Source organism: Anguilla anguilla, chromosome 3, assembly GCF_013347855.1.
Source record: "Anguilla anguilla isolate fAngAng1 chromosome 3, fAngAng1.pri, whole genome shotgun sequence".
NCBI lineage: Eukaryota > Metazoa > Chordata > Actinopteri > Anguilliformes > Anguillidae > Anguilla > Anguilla anguilla.
The window spans coordinates 60,151,887-60,176,023 of NC_049203.1; the positions used below are offsets into that span (position 1 = coordinate 60,151,887).

Sequence of the window (24,137 nt, forward strand, 5' to 3'; positions counted from 1 at the left end):
TGTGTATACAAACACATACACACACACACACACACACACACACACATACACACACACTGCATATGAGTATATATACAGTTCATTACTCCATATATCTACAGATTAAGCCAATTACGTATTTCTCATTTTTATCTTTGAAGAAATACATTCTTTTGGTAATCAGCAAGAGAAAAGTACAGACAGTACAAAAGGAATTACACAACTAAGACCTTCACTGTCCACAAACAGCTATTACCTTGTTGGAACAGCATATCTATCTATCCACAATGGTAAGGTCATAAAATGGTCAAGATGTGAAAATAATTGTTTGTACGAGAACAACATCGCCACCCAATGAAACAGACACCTTCCGACAACGCTTTCATGTTCTCTGTGACTCACCATAAAGCAATAACATTATCTACTTAATATACTATACCTGGCAGACAATAATAGTTAGCTACATAAAGCACTGGCCGAAGTAGCACAAACTCCAGCGTGTGGTCCCACTGATAAGCCGGGAAATAAATAACGTGTCCATAAGTAGCTGGCAAAGTCTATGTGGGATCGACTTTATTAAACACACCCCAGCGCAGACATTTTAATTACAAACACTTCTCTCCGTACATCATTAAAAACCAACTCGGGGGTGGGAGCAGAAATTCCACGAGGAAAGATTTTATTTTTACTCTTTCTATATTTTGATCCTCGTAGCTCATCTCGCTCATTATAATCTAATTATACACACTCTTCAAAGGTCCCGATGCTGCACATCTGCCTGCACGTGAGGCTAGGCTCATTCCCAACTGGGACTGGCTGTCTGCAGTATCTAAACTCAGTTAAAAACTGCTCCAGCTGGACTGGAATCGGTGTTTGACTAGCAAGTTATGACTGTACAAACGTTCATACACAATGTTCAGTGTTAACTAAACTCTAACAGAGTGCATATGCGTCCAGTAGGGACCATACTGTACGTACCCTGTAAGAGTACATACAGAGATTTAACACTGAACATTTTACCATGTAGTGGAAAATAAGGCTATGCTTAAGAACAGCACCTTAGACTTCCCACACTGCACTGCTCTTCCCATCGCAGGAATCACAGGGGTTGCCAGGTCCTATTTTTAATGTTTCCAAATTCCTGTGATAGATTCCCAGGGATTGCCAGGTCTATTTTCCATATCCCCTGTCTCCCTGCAGTGGAGAGCTCTTTTCCCTTGTCGGGGGGGCTGTTTACGGACATGCCAGGGATGTGCACAGCACGCACCAGAGGACCTGTGGGCTGTTTGCAGAGCCTGCAATATTTGTGACGTTCCGATGTCGGCTGCGACAAAATTTATCGCCGCTGCCTGAATTATTCATAACTTCACACGTTCAACCAGGGAACGGAAGCAAGCTGGCAGAACTGTCTACAGGATTACATTTACAAATCCTTTCTTTTTTAATAATACTGAATTACACAAGAATTTGCTCGGGCTCGTTGTGCAGAATTGATGGTGACACAGAGGTTGATATCTTCCCAACCTACAGAAGGGGTATTTAATTTGAAAACGGGGGTTCTGGCTATTAACATAGAAAAATACAACAGGCCGACTGTCTGAAGAGCACAGTAATGCCGAATCCAAATCGAAATGACATTAAGGGATGTTTGTTTATTTCTCTCCGCTCCCCCCGATACAACAGGAGGCGTGGGGATGCTCAACTCAACCCACACAATTGCTCCTTTGTGGCCGATCGTGTCACCATGGTAACTTGTGACTCCTGCCAGAACACAAACATTCCGTCTCATGCAGGCAGTCCGAAGGTCAGCCACAGAGAGAGAGAGAGAGAAAGAGAGAGAGAGAGAGGGAGAGAGAGACAGAGGGAGAGAGAGAGGGAGAGAGAGACAGAGGGAGAGAGGGAGAGAGAGACAGAGGGAGAGAGACAGAGAGAGAGAGCAGGGGGGGGCAGGTAAGGTGAGGTGCAGTACCTCTGCCACTGACCATGCACGTGCCCAGAAAGTGGCCCGTTCCTTACGTCCAGCACCGCCACAGATACTTTGGCTAAAATACTGTACCTAATATAGACAATAAATAACTCCGGCTCCAGTGTGACAGCTCCCCGCTGGGAGAGTTTACAGTTAGAACCGCTCATAACTCACAGTTATAGCTGCATAGTACAGAGCACAGAGCCACACCCTAAAGCTGAACTGGGCATCAGTACAGCACACAGGCACTGAACTGGGCATCAGTACAGCACACAGGCACTGAACTGGACTTAATTCACCAGTCGCAGGTTCGGGTACCAGTTGGGACACTGCCATTGTACCCTTGAACAGGGTATTTATCCTGAATTGTTTCAGTAAATATCCAAGTTTATAAATGGATTCATGTAAAAACGTAACCTCGCATCTGCCAAATGGAAATTTACATACAGGAGATTCTCACATGCGAATATTTGAAAGGATGACTGCTCACACTTAAAACATCCCTGTGCTTTTTCCACCCACGAGGTATCCTGCTATGTGAACTGCTGATGCCCTAATATAACAAGCCAGGAATCTGCCCAAAATGGGAAAACATGCCTGCCGTCCATTCCAAAAGAAATTTCAGTAGTACACCACCTACACTGTAAGCTTTTAAAATCAGTGGAACAGGCATTTTGGCTGATGTGATGGAGTCAGGGTCTGAAGCAGACTGTTAATTGGAGGATGGATATGGATGGATGGACAGATGGATGGATGGACAGACAGAAGGACATCTGGATAGACAGATAGACAGACAGATAGATAGATAGATAATTTATTGTTCTTGAATGGTGTGTGTTTTGCACATTCAAGTATCTCCCCAAGGCAGTCACATAAGGTACAACATGCACAACTACAGTATTAAGAAAGATCTATAATTTAGTAGCAATTTAGAGGGAAAATAAAAGGAAGTATTTTAAAATATAAATTTCTGGGTCAGTCGAGTGATTGAGGATGTGGGGACGAAGGAGGGTGAATAACACAGAAGGTCAGGCGTTCTAGCACACACACACCCCACCGCGGCGGCGGGCAGACGGGTGATGCCAGGGTAAGGGCTGACGTCGGGACCGATTGCCTCGGCGCAGCTGCCGGAGGCGACCGCGCGGCGAGGCGTCTGGGGTCTGACGGAGGCGCTCAGGCGCGTCTGGCGCCGGGCGAGGTCAGGTGACCGTCACTCAGCTGAGATCTGCCCCGATGAACAGAGCGGCTCCTTCACCTCAACGCTGAGAACGCGCTGTACTCCGTGCCAGTTCCGGCATCAAAGACCAGCCAATAGGAAAAGCCATGGAGTTTACTTTTTTTTACCAAACTCCACCAAACTCTCCTTCAAGAACCACCACCCGTTCCCATCACCTGAATGCACGGGCCCAGCCAGGGCACGGGGGGGACTTACCGACGTGTACAGGTAGCCCTCGCTGTTCATGGCCAGGTAGAGCTTGGTCTGCACGCCCTGGATGGCCACCACGCGGAGCCCCACGGGGATGAGGTTGAACATGGCTGCAGAGAGGGGACACGGAGGCGGGGGTTAGTCACAGCATCACGGGGAAAGACCGCTAAGAGGGGGAGGAGGTCACAGTGCCTCAGGGAATCCCTGTGAAGAGGCCGGATACAGACATGACATCACAGGGCAACCCTGCAAAGAGAAGGGGACAGCCACTGCATGACAGGGCGATAGTGTAAGGCATTTAATCTGTGTCCCTCTGTGACCACTCTACCACCCATCACACTTTACCAGGCAGGCAGGAATAAGAGGGGGGGGGAGGGGCGGGGGGGCATTGAGGAGGTTCCTTCCCACAGGCCTTTTCTCTGCCTGATTCTGTTTATAAAGGCGGTTAGCGTGCTGAGACAAGACCAGGCTCTGCCCAGCACTGTACGCACTGCCAAAGCACAGCAGAACTTTGTCCGGCTGTCAACCTGCTAGCCAAAAACCTGCCAGCCTGCCCATTCCCACACAATAGCTATTACCAGTGGGGGAAGAGAGATGGACAGGCTACTGCAAAAATGGTGGCTCTCAGTGAAAGTGTCTGATGACAGTAAATCAAAATTTGTACGATGAAAAGAAATGACATCAAACAATACTGAAAACATTTCCGGCTGTGAGTAACAGCCCATGAAAGGGACATGTCCCTCACTCCCCTACCAACTGCCTGAGCAGCTCCCCCAAAAAGCAGCCATTGTGTCAGGATGGCCGAGCGGTCTAAGGCGCCAGACTCAAGGTGTTCTGCCTTCCACTTACATGGGTGTTCTGGTCTCCGAATGGAGGCGTGGGTTCAAATCCCACTTCTGACAAAGATTTTATCTCTTAAAATCCCCACTCTTTCATGCTACACATGCACCTCCTGTGCCACTTTCATGTAACAGGTACCTCCATCCAGCACTTATTGTACTTTGCATTACTGTCTGGATGTTGTAGCTTCTCATGCCTCCTAGTTTGACTTAGCATAGGTCAGGTCTAAATAATGTTTACTGTGCGAACTGGACTTATTGTGTTCATGGCCATGAATAACTGTTACAAAATCAGTATTGTACCTTATGGAATCTGTGTTTTGTAGTTGTTCCAACGACCTTGGATATGCACTTATTGTATGTCACGTTGGATAAAAGCGACTGCCTAATAAAAGTAAAGTAATATAGAGTACATGTTTTAAATGTGCAATGTGTGTGTGGCACATGCTTTAACAGCAATAACAGTTTCTGTCCTGATAATCAAAATATGTATGACGAAAAGAAATGACATCAAACAATATTAAAAACATTACTGGCTGTGAGTAACAGCCCAAGAAAAGGACATGTCCCTCACTCCCCTACTGACTGCCTGAGCAGCTCCCCCAAAACTCAGTACTGTACAACTGCTCCACCACTAGATGGCAGTAAGAAGGCGGCCCAGCAATGTGTATGCAGCCCCAGGATAGCAGACACTATGTCAGGATGGCCGAGCGGTCTAAGGCGCCAGACTCAAGGTGTTCTGCCTTCCACTTACATGGGTGTTCTGGTCTCCGAATGGAGGCGTGGGTTCAAATCCCACTTCTGACAACAATTTTATCACATAAAATCCCCACTCTTTCATGGTACACATGTACCTCCTGTGCCACTTTCATGTTACAGGTACCTCCATCCAGCACGTATTGTACTTTGCATTACTGTCTGGATGTTGTAGCTTCTCATGCCTCCTAGTTTGACTTAGCATAGGTTAGGTCTAAATAATGTTTACTGTGCGAACTGGACTTATTGTGTTCATGGCTATGAATAACTGTTACAAAAGCAGTATTGTACCTTATGGAATCTGTGTTTTGTAGTTGTACCAATAATCTTGGATACGCACTTATTGTATGTCACTTTGGATAAAAGTGACTGCCTAATAAAAGTAAAGTAATATAGAGTACATGTTTCAAATGTGCAATGTGTGTGTGGCACATGCTTTAACAGCAATAACAGTTTCTGTCCTGATAATCAAAATATGTATGACGAAAAGAAATGACATCAAACAATATTGAAAACATTACTGGCTGTGAGTAACAGCCCAAGAAAGGGACATGTCCCTCACTCCCCTACTGACTGCCTGAGCAGCTCCCCCAAAACTCAGTACTGTACAATTGCTCCACCACTAGATGGCAGTAAGAAGGCGGCCCAGCAATGTGTATGCAGCCCCAGGATAGTATACACTGTGTCAGGATGGCCGAGCGGTCTAAGGCGCCAGACTCAAGGTGTTCTGCCTTCCACTTACATGGGTGTTCTGGTCTCCGAATGGAGGCGTGGGTTCAAATCCCACTTCTGACAAAGATTTTATCTCTTAAAATTCCCACTCTTTCATGCTACACATGTACCTCCTGTGCCACTTTCATGTTACATGTACCTCCATCCAGCACTTATTGTACTTTGCATTACTGTCTGGATGTTGCAGCTTCTCATGCCTTCTAGTTTGACTTAGCATAGGTTAGGTCTAAATAATGTTTACTGTGCGAACTGGACTTATTGTGTTCATTGCTATGAATGACTGTTACAAAATCAGTATTGTACCTTATGGAATCTGTGTTTTGTAGTTGTACCAATAACCTTGGATACGCACTTATTGTATGTCACTTTGGATAAAAGTGACTGCCTAATAAAAGTAAAGTAATATAGAGTACATGTTTCAAATGTGCAATGTGTGTGGCACATGCTTTAACAGCAATAACAGTTTCTGTCCTGATAATCAAAATATGTATGATGAAAAGAAATGACATCAAACAATACTGAAAACATTACTAGCTGTGAGTAACAGTCCAAGAAAGGGACATGTCCCTCACTCCCCTACTGACTGCCTGAGCAGCTCCCCCAAAACTCAGTACTGTATCATTGCTCCACCACTAGATGGCGGTAATAAGGCGACCCCGCAATGTGTATGCAGCCCCAGGATAACAGACATTGTGTCAGGATGGCCGAGCAGTCTAAGGCACCAGACTCAAGGTGTTCTACCTTGCACTTACATGGGTGTTCTGGTCTCTGAATGGAGGCGTGGGTTCAAATCCCACTTCTGACAAAGATTTTATCTCTTAAAATTCCCACTCTTTCATGCTACACATGCACCTCCTGTGCCACTTTCATGTTACATGTACCTCCATCCAGCATTAATTGCACTTTTTAATCACTGTCTGGATGTTGTAGCTTGTCATGCCTCCTAGTCTGACTTAGCATAGGTAAGGTCAGAGAAATGTTCACGGCGAGAACTGGACTTAACGTGTTTATGGCTATGAATGACTGTTACACAATGAGTATTGTACCTTATGGAATCTGTGCTTTGCAGTTGTTCCAACGACCTTCGATATGCACTTATTGTACATCGCTTTGGATAAAAGTGTCTGCCAAGTAAATGTACTGTAATATAGAGTACATGTTTTAAATGTACAATGTGTGTGTGTGGCGCATGTTTAACAGCAACAACAGTTTCTGTCCTGATAGACTACAGCCATAAACAGAACCACCCACCCATTTCTATATGGCGACAGTCACCATCAACAAACTCACAACAAACCTCCTTTCCAACCAGTCTTTCCATCTCAAGAAGACGCAAATAAAAAATACAAGAAAATATATTACTTCCTGTTTGTTAGAAGTTACAAGTTATTCACTGTGTTTGAGTGCCTAATAAAAAGAAAAATTCTGTACCTCTGAGACCTTTGGAAATGTTACTTTGCATTAAAGTTCTCCAAATGTCAAACAGAAATGAAAATATAAAATAAATTATGTTCTGTATGGGTTTGACATGCAATGCAAATATTTACTCATTATTACAGAAGAAGTCTGTATTTTAAGGAAATGGTGGCACCCATCAGACCCCCCCCCCCATCCCCCAGCACCCATCTCCAGCCCGTACACCATCTCCAGCACACTCCTCTGACAGAACAAAAATCTGAACTGTCAGTTTAGTGCACCTACTTTAATCCCATTCCAATTATCGCCCCACATCATCCCCTCATCATCAACTTCATCACTACATGGCACATGGTGCACAAGGGATATGCCAGGATGTTTTTTTTTGTTGCTATCAATTATTTTTATTTTCCGTTGAAAACTGTAGTTACAAAAAAAAAGGTCATACTGTTTGCTGGCAGCAATGTAGTACAATGTACTGGCCAAGGACCTGGGCATGCAATTCAGAGGCTTCAGGTGAGGGAAACAACACGTCCAGTGTACTCTTGGAGAAGGGATTTACTCTGAGTTACTTCAGCAAATAAACAAAAGCACAAACCCACCGTCTCTCAAAACACTGACAAGTGATTTCAGGAAATTAGGTGAAAAAGTACAGAAATCAAACACCAGGACTGCCTGTGATTAATCCGCAAATATTTCACTTTGATAAGTGTTTACCTGCTGTTTTGTAAAATGGGTGACCAATTATCCAATTATTCACATTACTTTTTGTTTTCGCTAGAGCACTTCAATTTAAATGCTGCTGGCCGCTCTCAGAACGTTTCTCAGTTGTTAAGAGTACAATTAATCGTCAGATTACAGTCTGTGTTCATATGTTTATGAATGTGTGTATGTGTGTGTGTGTGTGCGTGTGTGTGTGTGTGTGTGTGTGCGTGCGTGTGTGTGTGTGTGTTGGTGTGCCTTAGTTTGAGAAGACCTTCTCCCACCATCACACCGACACCAACTGACACCAAGAGCTCCAAAAGGACCTGCGCTGCCGTCGCCATGGAGACAAGAGCACCAGGGCTCCTAACAACGCTATTTTTGGAACAGTGCAAAAAAAAAAAAAAAAAAAAAACCTCACTTTTTTTTCCCTTCCTTTTCCAGTAGCTTTTTAATTTCGTCTTCAGAAATAAACACGTTCAGGGTAAAAAACGGAGGCTAGTAGTTACATAACAAAGCTTTTCAACACGTGAGCAACGAAGCTCTACAACCGCGGACCGACAAGGAGCGGTGAAGGTGTGGAACGAGTGTGAGGGACTGGCTTAAATATCTGCTGTGTTTCCAGATGGACCCCACGTGGTTCAGACAGTCTGTGTCATCACACTCAGTCACCACTCAATGGCATAGCGCTTTCCCTTTAATAGGGTTGCAGCCCCATAAAGCCGGGTGGTTATGGGGTTACCCCTATGCACATGAATGCCATATGAAGTGGGTGTTAACACCAGGAAGAGCCTCTTCCCAGTTAAGTAAGTCAGCCAGTTGTCAAGGTGACATTACCTGTAACAGTTGTACAGGTTATGTTGCTTTCTATGTGTGATTTTCTATAAGAGTAGGTGTGTGGGGGCGAGGCTTCAGAAGACATTTGAATAGCGGCAGTACAGCACAAGTGCCTGACTGCCGTGCCTTCATTCACCTGGATTAAATTAAATGAACACTTTCCCTGCCACCCCATTCCCTGGCACCTTCCCTGGCTTAAAGCACTTCAGCATCGTGAGCTGTCAATCTACTGGCTTTCTGATTAATTACTGGACTGAAATGTACCTGGAGTGATGCCTCGGGAATGAAATGTGTCTCTCTACTGTAGTAAAGTACACTGTAATTGATGACAGGGTTTTTCACCGGGGAGAGACAGTACACTTATGAATATAAGACATTCTCATTTCTGAGTTGATTTCATCAAAATAAAATCATTCTCTCTATCTCTCTCTCTCTCTCTGTATGCCAAATAAAACGAAGCAGTTTAAATTTAAAAGAAGGAATATAAACGCCCATCTGACAGCAAGTTACACAAAATTGTAAACATGTGTGACGGCATTAAAGGCAGTCTGTTTTCAGCGCTCGATTTATGCCCCTGACAAAGGCAAAGGGAGCCGTCCCATCTGTTCAGCGCACCATCTGCCTGAATCAGATGTGCAATCTAAACAAACTGCAGCGGAGAGGCACGAGGCATACCCCCTCACCCAGCAACTCCGTGGGCTGCATGCATCAAGGAGGGCAGCGTTCAGGTCACGGTGTCAGGTGTGCAGGTCGTTTCACTGTTGCAAGTGCAGGACTTTACTGGGATACAGTGTGCGGGTGAACAAGGAAGTTTCACCCAATATCCGTCTGATCTAATGAGCTAACTGATCAGCATACGGTCACCTGTACGGTACACCTGTACTGGGGCGACATAGCTCAGGAGGTAAGACCGATTGTCTGGCAGTCGGAGGATTGCCGGTTCAAACCCCGCCCTGGGCATGTCGAAGTGTCCTTGAGCAAGACACCTAACCCCTAACCCCTAACTGCTCTGGCGAATGAGAGGCATCAATTGTAAAGCGCTTTGGATAAAAGCGCTATATAAATGCAGTCCATTTACCAGTCCATTTACTCACTGAGCTAACAGATGATCACAATTATCAAAAATGTGAATCATTGAGATGCTACAACAACTCAGACTCTAGGATGAGGACTGCCCATCCTAGCTTTGCAGCAGCATTACATGTGCAAATTGTGGCAGTCTCCGTTTTTATACTAGTTTGAGATAGAATCTTTGAAGGGTCATAATTTGGCAGTAATTTCTGGGTTCCCCAGGTTCAGAGTCCATTTTCCACCCAGTCCATTCTAGTCTGTGTCTAAAGGTCCAGTCTCACAGAAGAGCGATGCTTTGGGAACTCATTGGTACAGGGGGTGGTGGCATTCACTGGGAATGGATGGAAGGAATGGGAAAAAGAGGGATACTGAGAAAATGAGATTAATCAGCACAGACTGATAGGGAACAGGGAGTGTGAGAGCAAGAGAGAGAGAGAGAGAAAGCAGGAAAAGGGTGGACAGAAAGAAAGGGAGTGAGCAGGTAAGGGGAGGGTCAGAGCGAGTGAAAGAAGCAGAAAAAGAGAAAGAGAGAAAGAAGTATGGATTAAAAGACATGAAAGTGACAGTGAAAGGTAGATTCAATATGCATCCAGCATGTGAAGGATACAGTACACCCCGGGCCTGTGTAAAAACAAGGGCACACTATACAAGTAAAACTCCTGGAAAAGTGCAGAGTCCACATACACAGTAACAGTAACACAGTGGGAATCTGGGTGGGAGACCAGCACAGTGGCGTTTCTGAGCAGACTTACTAAAGCCATTGTCCTCCTCCTTAGTCCCGTCGATGGTTCCATCGGCCTGCAGCTGCAGGTGGAAGCCCTGTCGACTGTAGAGCTTTGTGACTATCCCCTTCAGCTGGGGCTCTGCACAGACAGGAGGGAGGGAGGGAGGGAGAGAGAGAGAGAGAGAGAGAGGGGGAGAGGGAGAGAGAGAGAGGGAGGGAGGGAGGGAGAGAGAGAGAGAGGGGGGAAGAAAAAGGGAGAGAGGGAGAGGGAGGGGGAGGGAGAGGGAGAGGGAGAGAGAGAGAGGGAGAGTCTGTTAGTTCCTGCTCTTCTGTATGACAGGAAAGGCTGAAAAACACAGGTTCCCAGAGCTGCACAGGCTAAAATCCACAGTCAGAACAGCCAGCGCACATGCAGCGCACAGTAAACGCAACATTGACCCAGAATGAGCGGCTCACACACATTACAGAACTATGGACAGACAGGATGCCTACAGTGGCTTCTGCTCACAGTGAGAAATGATTGAATATACTGTGTACAACATCCTGACAGGAAAAAATCATGTTTAAGTAATTATAATAGATACTATCTCGCTCGTACAGTAGGTAATCAGAGCGCTAGGTACAATTCAGTGAGGAAAATGGTGAGCATTGTTGGGCTGAATGGCCTGTTCTCATCATAGCTGCATTATGTTAAATTTGATTGAATGCAGATAAATGATAACCTCGGTTAAAAAAATGTTCTCATAACAAATGCTGCTTTGACAGTCACATTTTAGGTGCTGCAGCTACACCCAGTGTGTACAGTAAATTCATTCAAAGACCTGTATTTGTTAAAACAGAGCTGCCAGCATTTTCAGATTTTTGCGGTTTCTTTTCAACCAGAAACCAATTTTGGGTTTGAAAATAAGGGGTGTGGACTCCAGCCAGACAATGAATTAAATTAAGCTCTTAAGTGCCGAAGCATGTCTGTTCACGACACTGGCCTAACGCTCAACAGCATCTGCAGCTAACTCAATCTGAGGAGTGAGCGGAACGATAGCCAATCAGAACCCTGAAAGTGGGGTACTGCTTGCGTCCCATTCCCACTGCATAATTAAACCCGAACCTGAGGAACTCTCTCCAGCCTGTTTCATTTCTGAAGCTCGCGCTTTACTCCAGCTCTCGGCCGCCAGAGTGCTGTCCTTTACACCGGTTTACCAGGCCTTTCATCTTCCCTTTCATCTCCTCTCCCTTTCAGTTCTCCCCCTCTTTTTTTATTCCTTCTCAAAGGTTGCCAGGTTGCTTTGATTGTTCTCCGCACCGCACGCTTCTTGTTTCAAACTTAACGAGGGCAGAGACAGCCGCTCCTTTCAAGCGTTTGGTTTTTGACTCGTTTGTGAGAGTTCTGCCACGACCGAGGAACGCAAAACTCTTCTCCCAAAAAAACCCCACTAGTGCCGTACTTTCCATAATCATGGCAGATCTGCCAACCAGCACACAAGGTGTAAAAAAACTCTGCTCATTCCATGTTAATTCCCCTACAAATGGTCATTTTTATATTCACCCTGGGAGTAACATCTGTGAAAGGCAGTTCTATATGTCACTGACATAAATGCTGAAACATTTAAGCCAGGCTATTCTCCAGGGGCCTCTCCTATCATGAAACGCCGATGAAACAATAAAGCAACTCATTTATTAACAGACATTAACCACATTTGTCATAGTGGGGCACAGCTACATAAATCATACATTTTTGCTATAACTCAATGTCCAAGTGGAAAGGGTTTTGCATGAGTGTGAGACAGCATATATTGAGGCTGTGTATTTGGGATTAGTATAAAACAGCATGCATCGTGACTGTGCATTTTGGTTGAGTTTAAGACAGCATGTATTGTGGCTGTGTATTTGGGATTAGTGTAAGACGGCATGCATTGCGCCTGTGTATTTGGGATGAGTGTAAGACAGCATGTAATGTTGCAGTTTATTTGTGGGGTGGGATGGGGACCGGTTTTTTGGGCCTGTTACTTGTGGGGTCTCCCCCTAGCCTGAATGACGCTGCCACAGCAGCAAGCAGCCGTTTGGGGACCTCTGAACAGAAAGCAGGTTGTGAAAGTTTGCTGCTGGTACTGAAGCACACGCGTCTGTTATGTAAGCACTTCCACCCCCCCCCCCCCCCGCTTCCACCTCTCCCTCCTCCTCCAAGCCAAACAGAGGAGGAGGCAGCACGGCTGGGAGCCACTAAGGGACTGCTTGGGCTTCTCTGAAGAAATACACTGGTATATACACGAGATACAGTATACACTGGTATATACACAAGAAATACACTGGTATATACACATGAAATCTTCAAACAAAGATTCTAAATGAACCTTTGAGAAGGCCTGCTCAAATGGATTTGGTGCATGGATAATTCACACTCCCAAAAGAGGAGGACTCCGACATGAATCGCAGAAACAAAACAGCTGTATGGCTAACTAATTCAAAATGCATTCTCAGGGATCTACTGCCTAAAAGATTAACCAAAGATCTTCTGATGAGAAAATCAGTGTGTAACTAAACAACAGGCACAGGGAGAGTATTTATATAATTTGGCGGCACCTGAGCCTGAGATGGAGGATTTTTCTCCTCTGAAAATCAATCCCCTGGACCCTCCATCTACCAATCAAAGTGCTACTCTGTAGGCCCCGGTAGATTCCTCTCTATGTCACCCCAACTTCGACCTGCTATTCATCAGGAAATATAAACACTAACGTGTTTTAGAGGATGACTCAATTTACCATTAGTAATGCTATTTTTATATCATGCAACATTGCGTGAAGGTCAAAATTTGTGAATGGTCAACAATTAATCCTAGTAGTACACAACGCAGTGTTATCAGTGATGATAGCCTGGCAGCATCTATTGACATTAATACATAAATATTGATCAGTGAGTGGCTGGTAAATAACATACAGTAGATCAGAGCTACACGCACCATAAAACGGACGCTGTTATACGTCCGTATGTAATTGCTTTATGAAGAAGTTAAGTTTGTGTGCGACCAAGAGAAACAAACTGCTGTCACAATGGTCACCCATACAGTTTATCATAAAACACAGCTGACGAAAAACAGTAACTACAACAACATATCAAAGCTATTTGGAGCTAATTTACACTGCACTCAAAGTCATGTTGGAATACATTAATGGCACAATAAAACTGCCACAAGAGGTTCAGAGTATGTATGAACTGTATGTGCTGGCAAGGATAGTTATTAGTGAACTGAGTATACAATTGTACCTGAGTATGCTTACTGTTCACAAATCAGGTCATATGCGATTAAAAAATAATAATATAGAAATATGTAACGCTGACCAGACACTTAGAGGGTTGACATAGCAAGCGTTAAATATCCAAACCCATTTCATTATTTAAACTCAAACTTAAATGAGAGTATTCCGATTCTGTTATATGACGTCATTTTTTCAATTCTTCTGTTGTCGAAGTACAGGAAATATTAGTTTTGTTACCTGGCTGTGGTATTGGCTATTCTTCACCGATACTACGGAAAGAAAATGTTCTACTCTAATAGCTATGTCTGTTTCTCAGGGGAGAGACGATAGCTTCTGTTGGAAACAAACATTTAATACAGCAAATTATGACGTGGAATGTTGATTACGAAGACTGAATGACACTGATGACAACAAAAACATTAATGATGATTGTGATGATGAAATGCTGTTCACAAAATACTGTCAACATCAGACCTGGTCGTCTCCTCCTCCGTTTCTTGGAGCCGAAGAGTTTCACCCGTGAAAAAACACTCAGCCTGCTGGGTTTCTCGCATGTTCCTTTGGTTTTGTTGGGGCTGCTAACGCAGCGGCAGACATTCGACTTCTCCCGCTCCCTAGCCTGCCTCTTCTGCCGAATGAGGGAGCTGGCGATCGCTGCAGCCATAGCCAGTTTGACGGCCTAATAGTTTAAAAAAACTTCCAGATAAAAAATATATAGAAATATCCTTCCGCGACCAGCCGATCGAAGGATGTTTAACTCGCTCGCGGAAACTAATAAATCCACAATTGCCTAAACGCGTAAGGAAGTCATTTTTCGTTCACTTAGCAACTGTGGTTTCGCATTGAAATTCACGTTTCGTTGGTATTTCCAATATGCCTTAAAAACTGAATAGCCGGTTTATATGTTCTGGTTGTTGGTTGTAAAACTTGCTTCTGTGTTGGGCGTCTCTCGGCATCGGCGCATTTTTTCCTCGTAAAAGTCTTCAACGAAATATGTCAAGAAGCAGTAGCTCCATCCATACAGTACAAACACCAGCAATACTGCCGAAACAAAAGCACCGTGTTCGCAACTATGTCATCTTCAGAGGCTCGCAACTAAAAACAACAATCATGTTCTCACAAAAGCCGCAAATGATGTGCATCTCTCCACAAAATCTGTTGACAGCACATGTGGGGGGGAAACGCAGGTGCCTCTGAACTGCCTCTAATACGCAGACAGGAAAACACCTGTTAGTCGACGGAGAGAGAACATTGTTTATTACGTCTTAATGTCTCTCAACTGAAGCAAGGCGCCACATAAATATATTAACAAAATCAACATATACGCTTTGGTGAGGGGTGAAAATGCCAAGGAAAATAAATACTACCGTTAGATGGAAAATAGAAATGGTCGATGCACTGAGCATTTTCTGTCTGTGTTTCTTGGCTTTATGTCAAGAGAGGTAACAAGCGACAATGATTCATTTCAAATGCGGTGTCCGGCTTGAGTGGGACTGACGGTCTTGGCTACGTTCCGTATGAATTTCCCCCTTTCGCGCAGCAGAAATTGCGAAATCACAAGGTGAAGGTGAAGGAAGCAAGGGGCTACCCTTGCAAATTCGGTTTATACAACTTCCAAGTGGAAGACGACGAAATTCACGATAGGGCAATAAACTGAACAAAAAAAAAGCTTTTTTTCAAATTCTGAAAATTCTGCCCTGACCGCGGACTCTCGACGAATAACCGTACAGGTGGAAAGCTGGCTTCCCCAGCGTATCAAATCGCTACTAGCATAACCGATAAAACCCCACTGGAATTGAAACTATGGTAGATGAATCACTTAGATATATGGTGCGTACTGGAAACACCACCGGCTGCGTGACGCTCTACCTACTGTTAGACCTACTACTGAGCTCTGTGGGAGCCCAATAGCACGAGATTTATTCAACACCTTCTGCCGTGGTGCACAGCACATTGTAACAGACACCCAAACAAACGTGACCGTGGTTATCAAATGCTGTCTCTGGTAAACCTGCCAATTTCACGGGGTGCTCGACTACTCAACGGTGCTTAGCTTAGTTTAAGTCACCCACAGGCACGCGGGGTAACAAACCTCTTGAGGATCACTGCAACAGCCGAGGAAAACTCGTTCAGCGCTGAGGACGAAAAATACGTCAGAAACATCAATTCCTATTCTCATCTCCCCCATCTCATGGTAAAAGGACGAGCATGTGGCAACCGTACAGGAAAACGCAACACCTACTCTTACATTTTAAGCAACCCGTTACCATAGCAGTGCAAGAAAGCAGGTCGAAGGAATTGATGCGAAATATCTAAGGCATTGACTGTCAAAACGAAATCATGCAGCAGTACAAAACCAAATCATAGAGCGCAATCAGAAGACTTGGACAACGTGCATCAACATTTTGTCCAGCTGCTCAATACCAACTAATAAAAATAATGACAATTGTAATAGCACATGTCAAATATATTGCAACAGCAAATCTGCAATTACTTAAAAAGTAAAATTACTGGCAAAACAAAACACAATCAGTTAAACTGCATTCCTTATAGCCGCCAAATGACTTAAACATACGACAAAACAATATATAAGACAATAAGTTGGCTTATCATTTTAATTTCGCTGATAAATGTATCAGCGGTAGCCTACTTTGGGGCTTTTATTGGTCATATTCAAAGGGCACCTTAATTTCTTTAGGAAATTGGAAATCTAACACTGGCCTATAAGGCTCGTCAAAGAGCATCACAAAAGACCATACCTGTAGGTGGGCGCTACCATATCTAATATGTTACATATATATGGCATACGACAGCCTGCCCAACTTTGGCTGCCAGGTACAAGTAACAATTGCACAAAACCACGCAAATTCTGTGACAGTAACACTGTGTAGAAATCCATTACATTCGACACCAGTTGTGCGAAGGCGCGACAACCACGCGCTAGTCAAGTGTGGCATTGACAGAGTTTACCCAAACTCCTTTCCCCCGCTGTGGAGGGGGACGTAGGATGAATTAGGTTTATCCTACAATGTGTGATCCACACCTGCGTAAACAAAGAATCACATTAGGAAAAAGCTCAATTCTACAATGGAAATACAATGCCCTCCAACCATATAGTAGTACCTCTAGTTTCTTATCCGTCGTGGATAAGCAAAGCAAAGCCGTCACAATGGTGCCACCTACAGTTACAAGCCACCCATTCACAATAAAACCGTAAATAATAACGAAACATTAACAAACAAAGATTATGCAGCATCTGTATATTGCTCAATAACAATATCAACGGTGCATAGACCATGGATTACAAGAATATGGTCAAATACGTAAATTGCAATAGGCTTTTAACGTTCAATACATAAGGTGACTTATGTAAGCAACTACCCGGTTTTATTTGAAGAGAAGGCACCGCCCAAATCATATATTGCCTTAATCGCATGCACATTGTTCTCACACATGCTCTTCAATAATTAAAAGAATGTGATTTAATAGAGTAAAATGTACATTGAACTTATATAAGCATCGTGAAAAACGGTTAAAATATATGGTGTGAATTACAACTATAACGCGCATATATAAACATTTTCTTTAAAATATACTGTGCTAGATGCAACAATTCAGTCATAAACTAGAACACAATTTGTGAAGCACTGTGTGCAGTTGAAGTTCTTAATGTCAGCAACTTTAAGAATTACAACCGAAAACGGAGGAACTTCCATCAACAGGGAAATATCAATTTCAGAGCCAAGGACAGTTCCTCGCGAGTTTTGTACTGCCCAGGTGTCAGCAATGTTACGGAAGCACGTGTAATTTAATTTAAGAACACACTGTCAACATCTTTAATGAATTTCAGTTGAGATCTGAGCAACTTCCAGCTACAAGGAGAGACAAATATCAGCACCAAGGACAGCTCCGTATATGAATTTTGTACTGCTCAGCTGTTAGGTACGTTGCAGAAATTGTAGAAATATCACAGCACATAACCAAGCAATAAACCAAACATGCAATAAAAATGTCGCATAAAACTGATAGGTCAAAAAGAAAGTCACAAAATACACTACTCTAGTATCCCCAAAAGTACATGGAAATAAACTCAAAATTTCAAAAAAGGCAAGACAAAAATATACATCATACCTGAAGCTGATTTCCTAAGAGGAAAAGTCATGCTTTCACAGGGAGCCGAAAAAGCCGGTCACCCAACGCGTGCCGTACTTACACCGTATTGAGAAGAAGATAAGATGCTACTAAGTTTTAGCCATATTTAAAGAATTCTCTTAGGCATCGACGCGAAACCATCAATCTACTGCGAGTAGTGTTCTGAGATCATTAATGGATATTAGTGACAGGCCATTATGACTTTTACAATGTTCATTAATGATTCATTGGAGGTATCGTTGATCCGGAAAACATTGAAAAGCCTTTCTCTAAACTGTTGTGCTCCCAGATGAAAAAAGAGTAATCGAACAAACGCACTGAATCTGTACTTACTGTTCAAGACCACTTTATTCTCGGATTACAAAAAAAAAAAGCTTGTAAAACGAAACCTTAATGCGCGGACTAAACCAGTTATGTCTGGCTTTCCACTTTGGACCCTGATGCATCAATGCACATCAATGGATATTACAATGGACATTAGAACAGCGTTTAAGCAATGAACTATGATGCACCGCACACTCAGGCAAGCTGAATAATTCATTTTACGGGCCACCTTGCCTTTATTGTGATTCGACACTGGAAATGTCACATCCAGAAAATAACGTAAAAACACCCATTATAAAGCACCAAGAAGTGAACCGAAAATGCATATAGTGTATACTACGTCTTCCATATAGTGTATACTACGTCTTAATGGTAACTTAAAATGTTTCAGCATAGTTGACACAGCTTGTTCTATCTATCATCCCTATAAGATTCCATGGAGTCATACTTTTCGGATTTCATTATCTTATGAGTTTAGCCGGTTCGAATATTCCTGGTCAGTGCAGCGACCTTATGTGATAGTGGTTTCCACTTCGAAGTCACTACTGACAAAATAATTTAAAGATTCCTTTCACGGGTTTAAAAGACGTAGAAGGCGGCGATAATGGCTCTGCGAAAGCACATGTGCTGTCAAGACATAGCATTTTATACAAAGTAAACTTCCTTCTCCAGGAATAGGGAAGACTCCGAAATTACACGGTGGTGCAGGTCTTGTATCCACTTCAAATATAATGTGAGAATCAAAGCAGGACAATAAAATGGCCGAAACTACATATAGTATCGAAAATACTATATTATGGAACAGAAACTGTCATTTGCATCCAATGAGCCAAAATAGAGCAGAACTATGCTGCCCTACAAAGCCTAACTGCAGTAACTACGCAAAGGGTAAAACTGAGAAAAAGTGTTTTAATTGGCCAGCCAAATGGGTTATAGGTATATAAGTGATATTGCACTAATTGTACATGTATTCATAAGGTAAGTTTTATACCTATAACCCATTTGGCTGGCCAGTTAATCACTTTAAAGTAAATTTTCTCAGTTTTACTCTTTGCGTAGTTACTGCAGTTAGACTTTGTAGGGCAGTATGGGCCTGCGATGTGCAGCGTCGTACACGAGATGGCGCTAGTGATTTACATCTGATCGTCGGTGCAACAGTTCCAGTCTGAGAAAGGCTATTGCCGACTGTTCACAGAGCAGTTCAATCAAATATAAATGCAATATGTATTTATATATTTAACGAATGTACAGGGAATGCTAAGCTTTCCACTATATGTCCCCTGAAATAAAATTAATTTGAGATCACAGTTTTGACTTTAAGATATAATTAAGGATGGCTTCAACAATTTTTGCTAAAAGTCCATATTTTTAATTGGCCAATGACCAGAACATTATTGATATAAAAAGATATAAAATTAGTCAATATATATGCGAAGGAAACTGATTTAGTACTGACTATATTTTCTTTGATTGAAAGCCATGATCTAGAGGATCTGGAAAATTAATTCACATTGTAAGTTAATCTGGTGAAGATGGCCTACTGAATGAATTAAATTAAATTAAATATAAATGCAATGGAACAACCTCATACTGCTACAGGTGTGCCCTCTCACTTATATGCCAGAACCATAAACACTGTACGAATGGTTTCATCACTTTATTCTGTTACCGTTGTCCTCCGTCACTTGATGTTTGAAATGTCAGGGCCTGCCCCTTCCACAATGCTGTCATGAAGCTCTGCTGTGAAACAAAGGAACACAGATGGCCCGACAACCTGCGCTATCCAGCAACATGCAGTCTTCCTCTACGGCAGGGCCCGGAGAGGATGACATCATTGTCAAGACGAGGGTGCAATTTCCAACTGTGACCACTGGGTGTCGCTGCCACAGAATGGAGCAAAACTCTCTCGAGGCTGTCAACAGTTCTGATCTGTGCCATTATCACCCCTAATAGAAAACTGGCACCACCGTGTGAGTGAAATGAAACCGCACTGTTGAGGGTTTTTGTCTCCTCCTTCAGATTAGCAGTCATTTCAAAGTGCTGAACATGCTTGTAATGCAAAAGGCAAAGTAAAGAACAGATGCTGAGAGAGAGAGAGAGAGAAGGAGGAAGAGACTTTTACTGGAGGTACAGTACAGCTGAGGACTTTAACATGGACTAGATCACCGCAGATTTGTGAACTGCATGTGGATTATGGCAGAGTCAGGGAAGCCAATGCACTTCATTCATTTCTATTAGAGTAGAGGACCTGTCAGGGATGGCAATGTGATTGGTATAAACAGAAGAACAAAAATGAAAACAAACAGTCCTCTCTCCTTCCTGCCCCCCCCCCCCCCCCGTACTGTGATGAGCACTTTGTCTGATGGTACACAACAGGGGTCTGTAAGGAGCACTACACAACACCAGCCACTGATGCCATGGCGATAGTGAGTGCTGTTGCCATGGCGATGGTGTCCATCTCTGTGCAGGGGGGAGTGTCATTGAGTGCACTGTGATGGGGGAGGGGTGTTGTGTGTGTGTGTGTCTATAAAGTGCTTTGTGCAACTGCAAGAAAAGCATAATAATAATAATGATGCATGTCTATTGCAATAGCATCATAATTCAACTGCATTGTAACCATGGTAACAAAAACAAAATACCGGAAAACTAAGAGGCTCACTCTGTGACCAAATCAGATCAGTCCATGCAGCAGCAGACAAGGAAGAATCAACTAATGACAGAGAACTCTGTACTACCGCAAGGATGATGACGAATCACAACACCCAGTTATGACTCCACCTACATAAGACCACTGGGTTATTGCAGTAGCAAATAATGGGCAAACATCAATATGCTCAGGCTCATAGCTGTAAAGTTATGAGCCTAACAAGCGGAGCTATGAGGGGTCCAACTCTGTTCACAACACACATAGGCCCTGAGGATTAAACTCAATGCCTGTGACAAGGTGAAGACTACAGTACACACACTATAGTATCTGCCTTTCCCTCATAAATGTTCCCCATTATGACATCATACTGTAAGTAGTACTGAAGTTCTATTACTGCGTATATTAGTATAAGTTTTCTCTGTTAGCTCTGACTATTCCTACTTTTACTGATAGTTAACAAATTAAACTGTGAGTACCCAGACTCTGCAAAACATTGGTGTAACTTTGAACAATACTAAAATGAAACTACATGAGGCTGTGGAGAATAAAACCTTGCACTCATAGCCTCCTTGTCCCTTGTCCCTCATTAGAAAAGATGGGCAGTATCTTCAGGGCCACTCTAACAGAGCATGAGAGACAAAGTGGGCTAATTCTGTCTAGACTTCAGACAGACCACTCCTCAGCTATTTTGTATTTTTATTTTTTAGCACTTGTTATTTATAGCCAGAATTACTTTAAAACTTCGTTTCAAAAGCTCTCCTTCCATGCTGAACAGCCTGGCATCAGTTACAAAAGCAATACAGACATCCATCACATCAAAAGGGAAAACAGGTTCAATATGTCTGCAGCTGTTATTTATAGTGAACAGTAACAATAACAGCATGAAAAAGGTGAAAAGTTCCATCTACTTTCCCGGTAATGGCTAATGAGCCAAGACAAGAGAACAATGTTTTACAATTTACAGTCATTACCTGCACTGAATTCAAATGTACCTATACAAATATAGCTGCTAAATAAAGCAGACAGGATGTTTCTGCTATTAGTAAAATGCGCAGATTTTTTGGAGACAGATGTGTGATGAGCAGGCCAGCCGTCTGACCTGAAGTGTGCCGTGTGACCACAGCTGTGTGCTGTGATTTCCTTTCTTTAAAAACATCTCAGAATTTCATTGCGGCCACTAGCAAGACATTCGCTGACTCAAAGGGCTGTTTTGTAGCTCCTAATGGCCTGGGACTCATTCCCAAATGAAAGATGCCTTTTAGAGATCCGTAAATAACTTTCATGTCTCATATTCATGGTGAGGGAAAGAGAGAACGTGAGTGAAAGACAGAGGAAAAGGAGCGTATATAATCTATCACTTTAATATGCTGGTTAACAATTTATGAACTGTTTTATCTGTTATAATACAACAGCACTAATAATGATCAAAATAGGAATTTATATGTTAGGACAAGACCCTCCTCAATCATCCTCAGCTTTGCATGTCTCCAAAGGGCTAAACTGGTAAAAAACTATGAAGATCTAGGCCAGAGGTAACCAACCCTGTTCCTGGAGATCTACCGTCCTGTAGGTGTTCACTCTAACCCTAACAAAGCACAACCTCATTAAACAGTGAGAGATCTTTGTTGAGCTTTTAATTAGCAGAGACGGATGTGCCAGATTAGGGTTGCAATGAACACCTACAGGATAGTAATTCTACAGGAGCAGGGGTTGGTTACCACAGATCTAGGTGGTAGTGACTGGGATCTCCTTGGTTAACCAGCGTAAGAAAGCCAGTCATCACATTTGAAGGGCAATTCTTCCCCATGGCTGGCTACACTGTGAAATACTGGACAGTGGAAGGAGAAGAAAAATGAAAATGCCAAGTGGAGACTGATTCAGCCCGAAGGAATTTAAATAAGCTGAGAGCTTACCCTTATTACAGCAGGGCTGGAAAGACGCGGATAGCCAATCAGAGCCCGGGCTTTATGAGGTCACGCCAGCTGTACGGTATGGTTGTTAACATATGGTATGGCGGTTCCATGTTACCGTGCTGTGCCTCTACCTCACATGCCAGGAGACGACATGAAGAATGAGAAGACAGGAAAGAATACAGGCGTCTAAATCACAGCGCAAATTCGACCGATGCTGATTATTCAACCGTAGTACTAACCAGAACAAACAATAACACATGCGTGCGAGGGAAAACAGTGTATGCACAACCAGAAAGAGCGAAAGAAAGATAAGCAGGTGTGTCATCGTTCATAACCAAATCGAGTAATAAGTGAGCAATCGTCACAGTGAGTCACGGACGATGACTCAGCCAATGATTCCTGTTAATATTTAATTAAAGACGAGCTGGGAAATATCACCGAAGTAAATGGCAGGGATGAAAGCTTGGTCCTGGTATTTTGCAGGGTCTTTTTTACTTTAATGTCCATAAAGCAGTAACCTTTCCTTACTTTAGTGGTGCACAACTCCAGGCCTACAGGGCAGGTCTGCGTTCTGGTTTTTGTTACAACCAATTACCTTAGGTTTAGTTTTCTGACAGCTCCATAAACTACGCTGGTTCACTCCTGTACTTGAGCACCATAAATTCTTTAGCATGCACTTTCCACCTGCTGCTGTCCCTGATGATTACGCAAACGTTAGATCAAGATATGATTACGCTCATTAAATAAAAATTAGCAGAAGCTGGCACAAAATCCTGAAATGGATCAGCACTTGTTGGGCATACCTGACTTACTAAAATTACTGTCTTGCTGTTGCTGTGAAAGTGCCAGCACAAAGTACTAAAATAACACGGATAGGAAAAAGGATTATCAGTTACCAGGAACCATCGTATGAAGAGTGAGAGCACACAGCTGTGGGCTGACGCTAACGCTAACTCACGCTGCGCTTAAACTGACTTTACCCGTCACAGAGGTGACAAGCACATATAATGCTGAGCTTAATGTGGATCTTTCTCCTCATAGACCTGACGGCAGAGTGTATCTAATGCTACACTAAGACAATGACCACAAAGCTGTCTGGCCAAGCTGACCCACGCAAGGCTCACAGCCTGCTGAACATAAACAGGAATGAGTTTGGATGTGATGCTGGTGACACAGATGTGTGAGACAGAGGAGGAGGAGAGAAGAAGAGAGGAAACGGGAGGGTGGACAAGGGAGGGGGGGGGCGATTCTGCGCCCTTGTGCTCAATGCGATGGCACCCCGTCCCACCACCTCAGTACTGACCCACTGCCACATGATGCAGGATAAAAACAACACAAAACGGACCCACGTGTTTTTGTTCTGAAAATAGCACAATTGCGCAACCATCCTGATTAATACCAA

General features: G+C 43.3%; 1 protein-coding gene and 3 non-coding genes across 7 annotated transcripts in view; 3 read left to right on the forward strand and 1 right to left on the reverse strand.

Annotated features, from left to right (window-relative positions):
* The window catches only part of fgf13a (fibroblast growth factor 13a), a 105,718-nt gene that overhangs the window by 15,868 nt on the left and 65,713 nt on the right, over window positions 1-24,137 (reverse strand). For 3 of the 4 annotated variants that reach the window (XM_035410230.1, XM_035410233.1, XM_035410232.1), the window contains 2 exons: window positions 10,477-10,587; window positions 3,378-3,481 (listed from right to left, as the gene is read on the reverse strand). In XM_035410230.1, the coding sequence (XP_035266121.1) occupies window positions 3,378-3,481; window positions 10,477-10,587 (215 nt within the window). Of the gene's footprint in view, window positions 1-3,377; window positions 3,482-10,476; window positions 10,588-14,173; window positions 16,024-24,137 lie in introns of those variants that run through there. The other variant, XM_035410231.1, reaches the window with a different exon arrangement.
* trnal-caa lies at window positions 4,163-4,273 on the forward strand. Its single transcript has 2 exons — window positions 4,163-4,200; window positions 4,228-4,273. It is a non-coding gene; the product is annotated as a tRNA-Leu (tRNA).
* Window positions 4,907-5,017, forward strand: trnal-caa. Its single transcript has 2 exons — window positions 4,907-4,944; window positions 4,972-5,017. It is a non-coding gene; the product is annotated as a tRNA-Leu (tRNA).
* trnal-caa lies at window positions 5,651-5,761 on the forward strand. Its single transcript has 2 exons — window positions 5,651-5,688; window positions 5,716-5,761. It is a non-coding gene; the product is annotated as a tRNA-Leu (tRNA).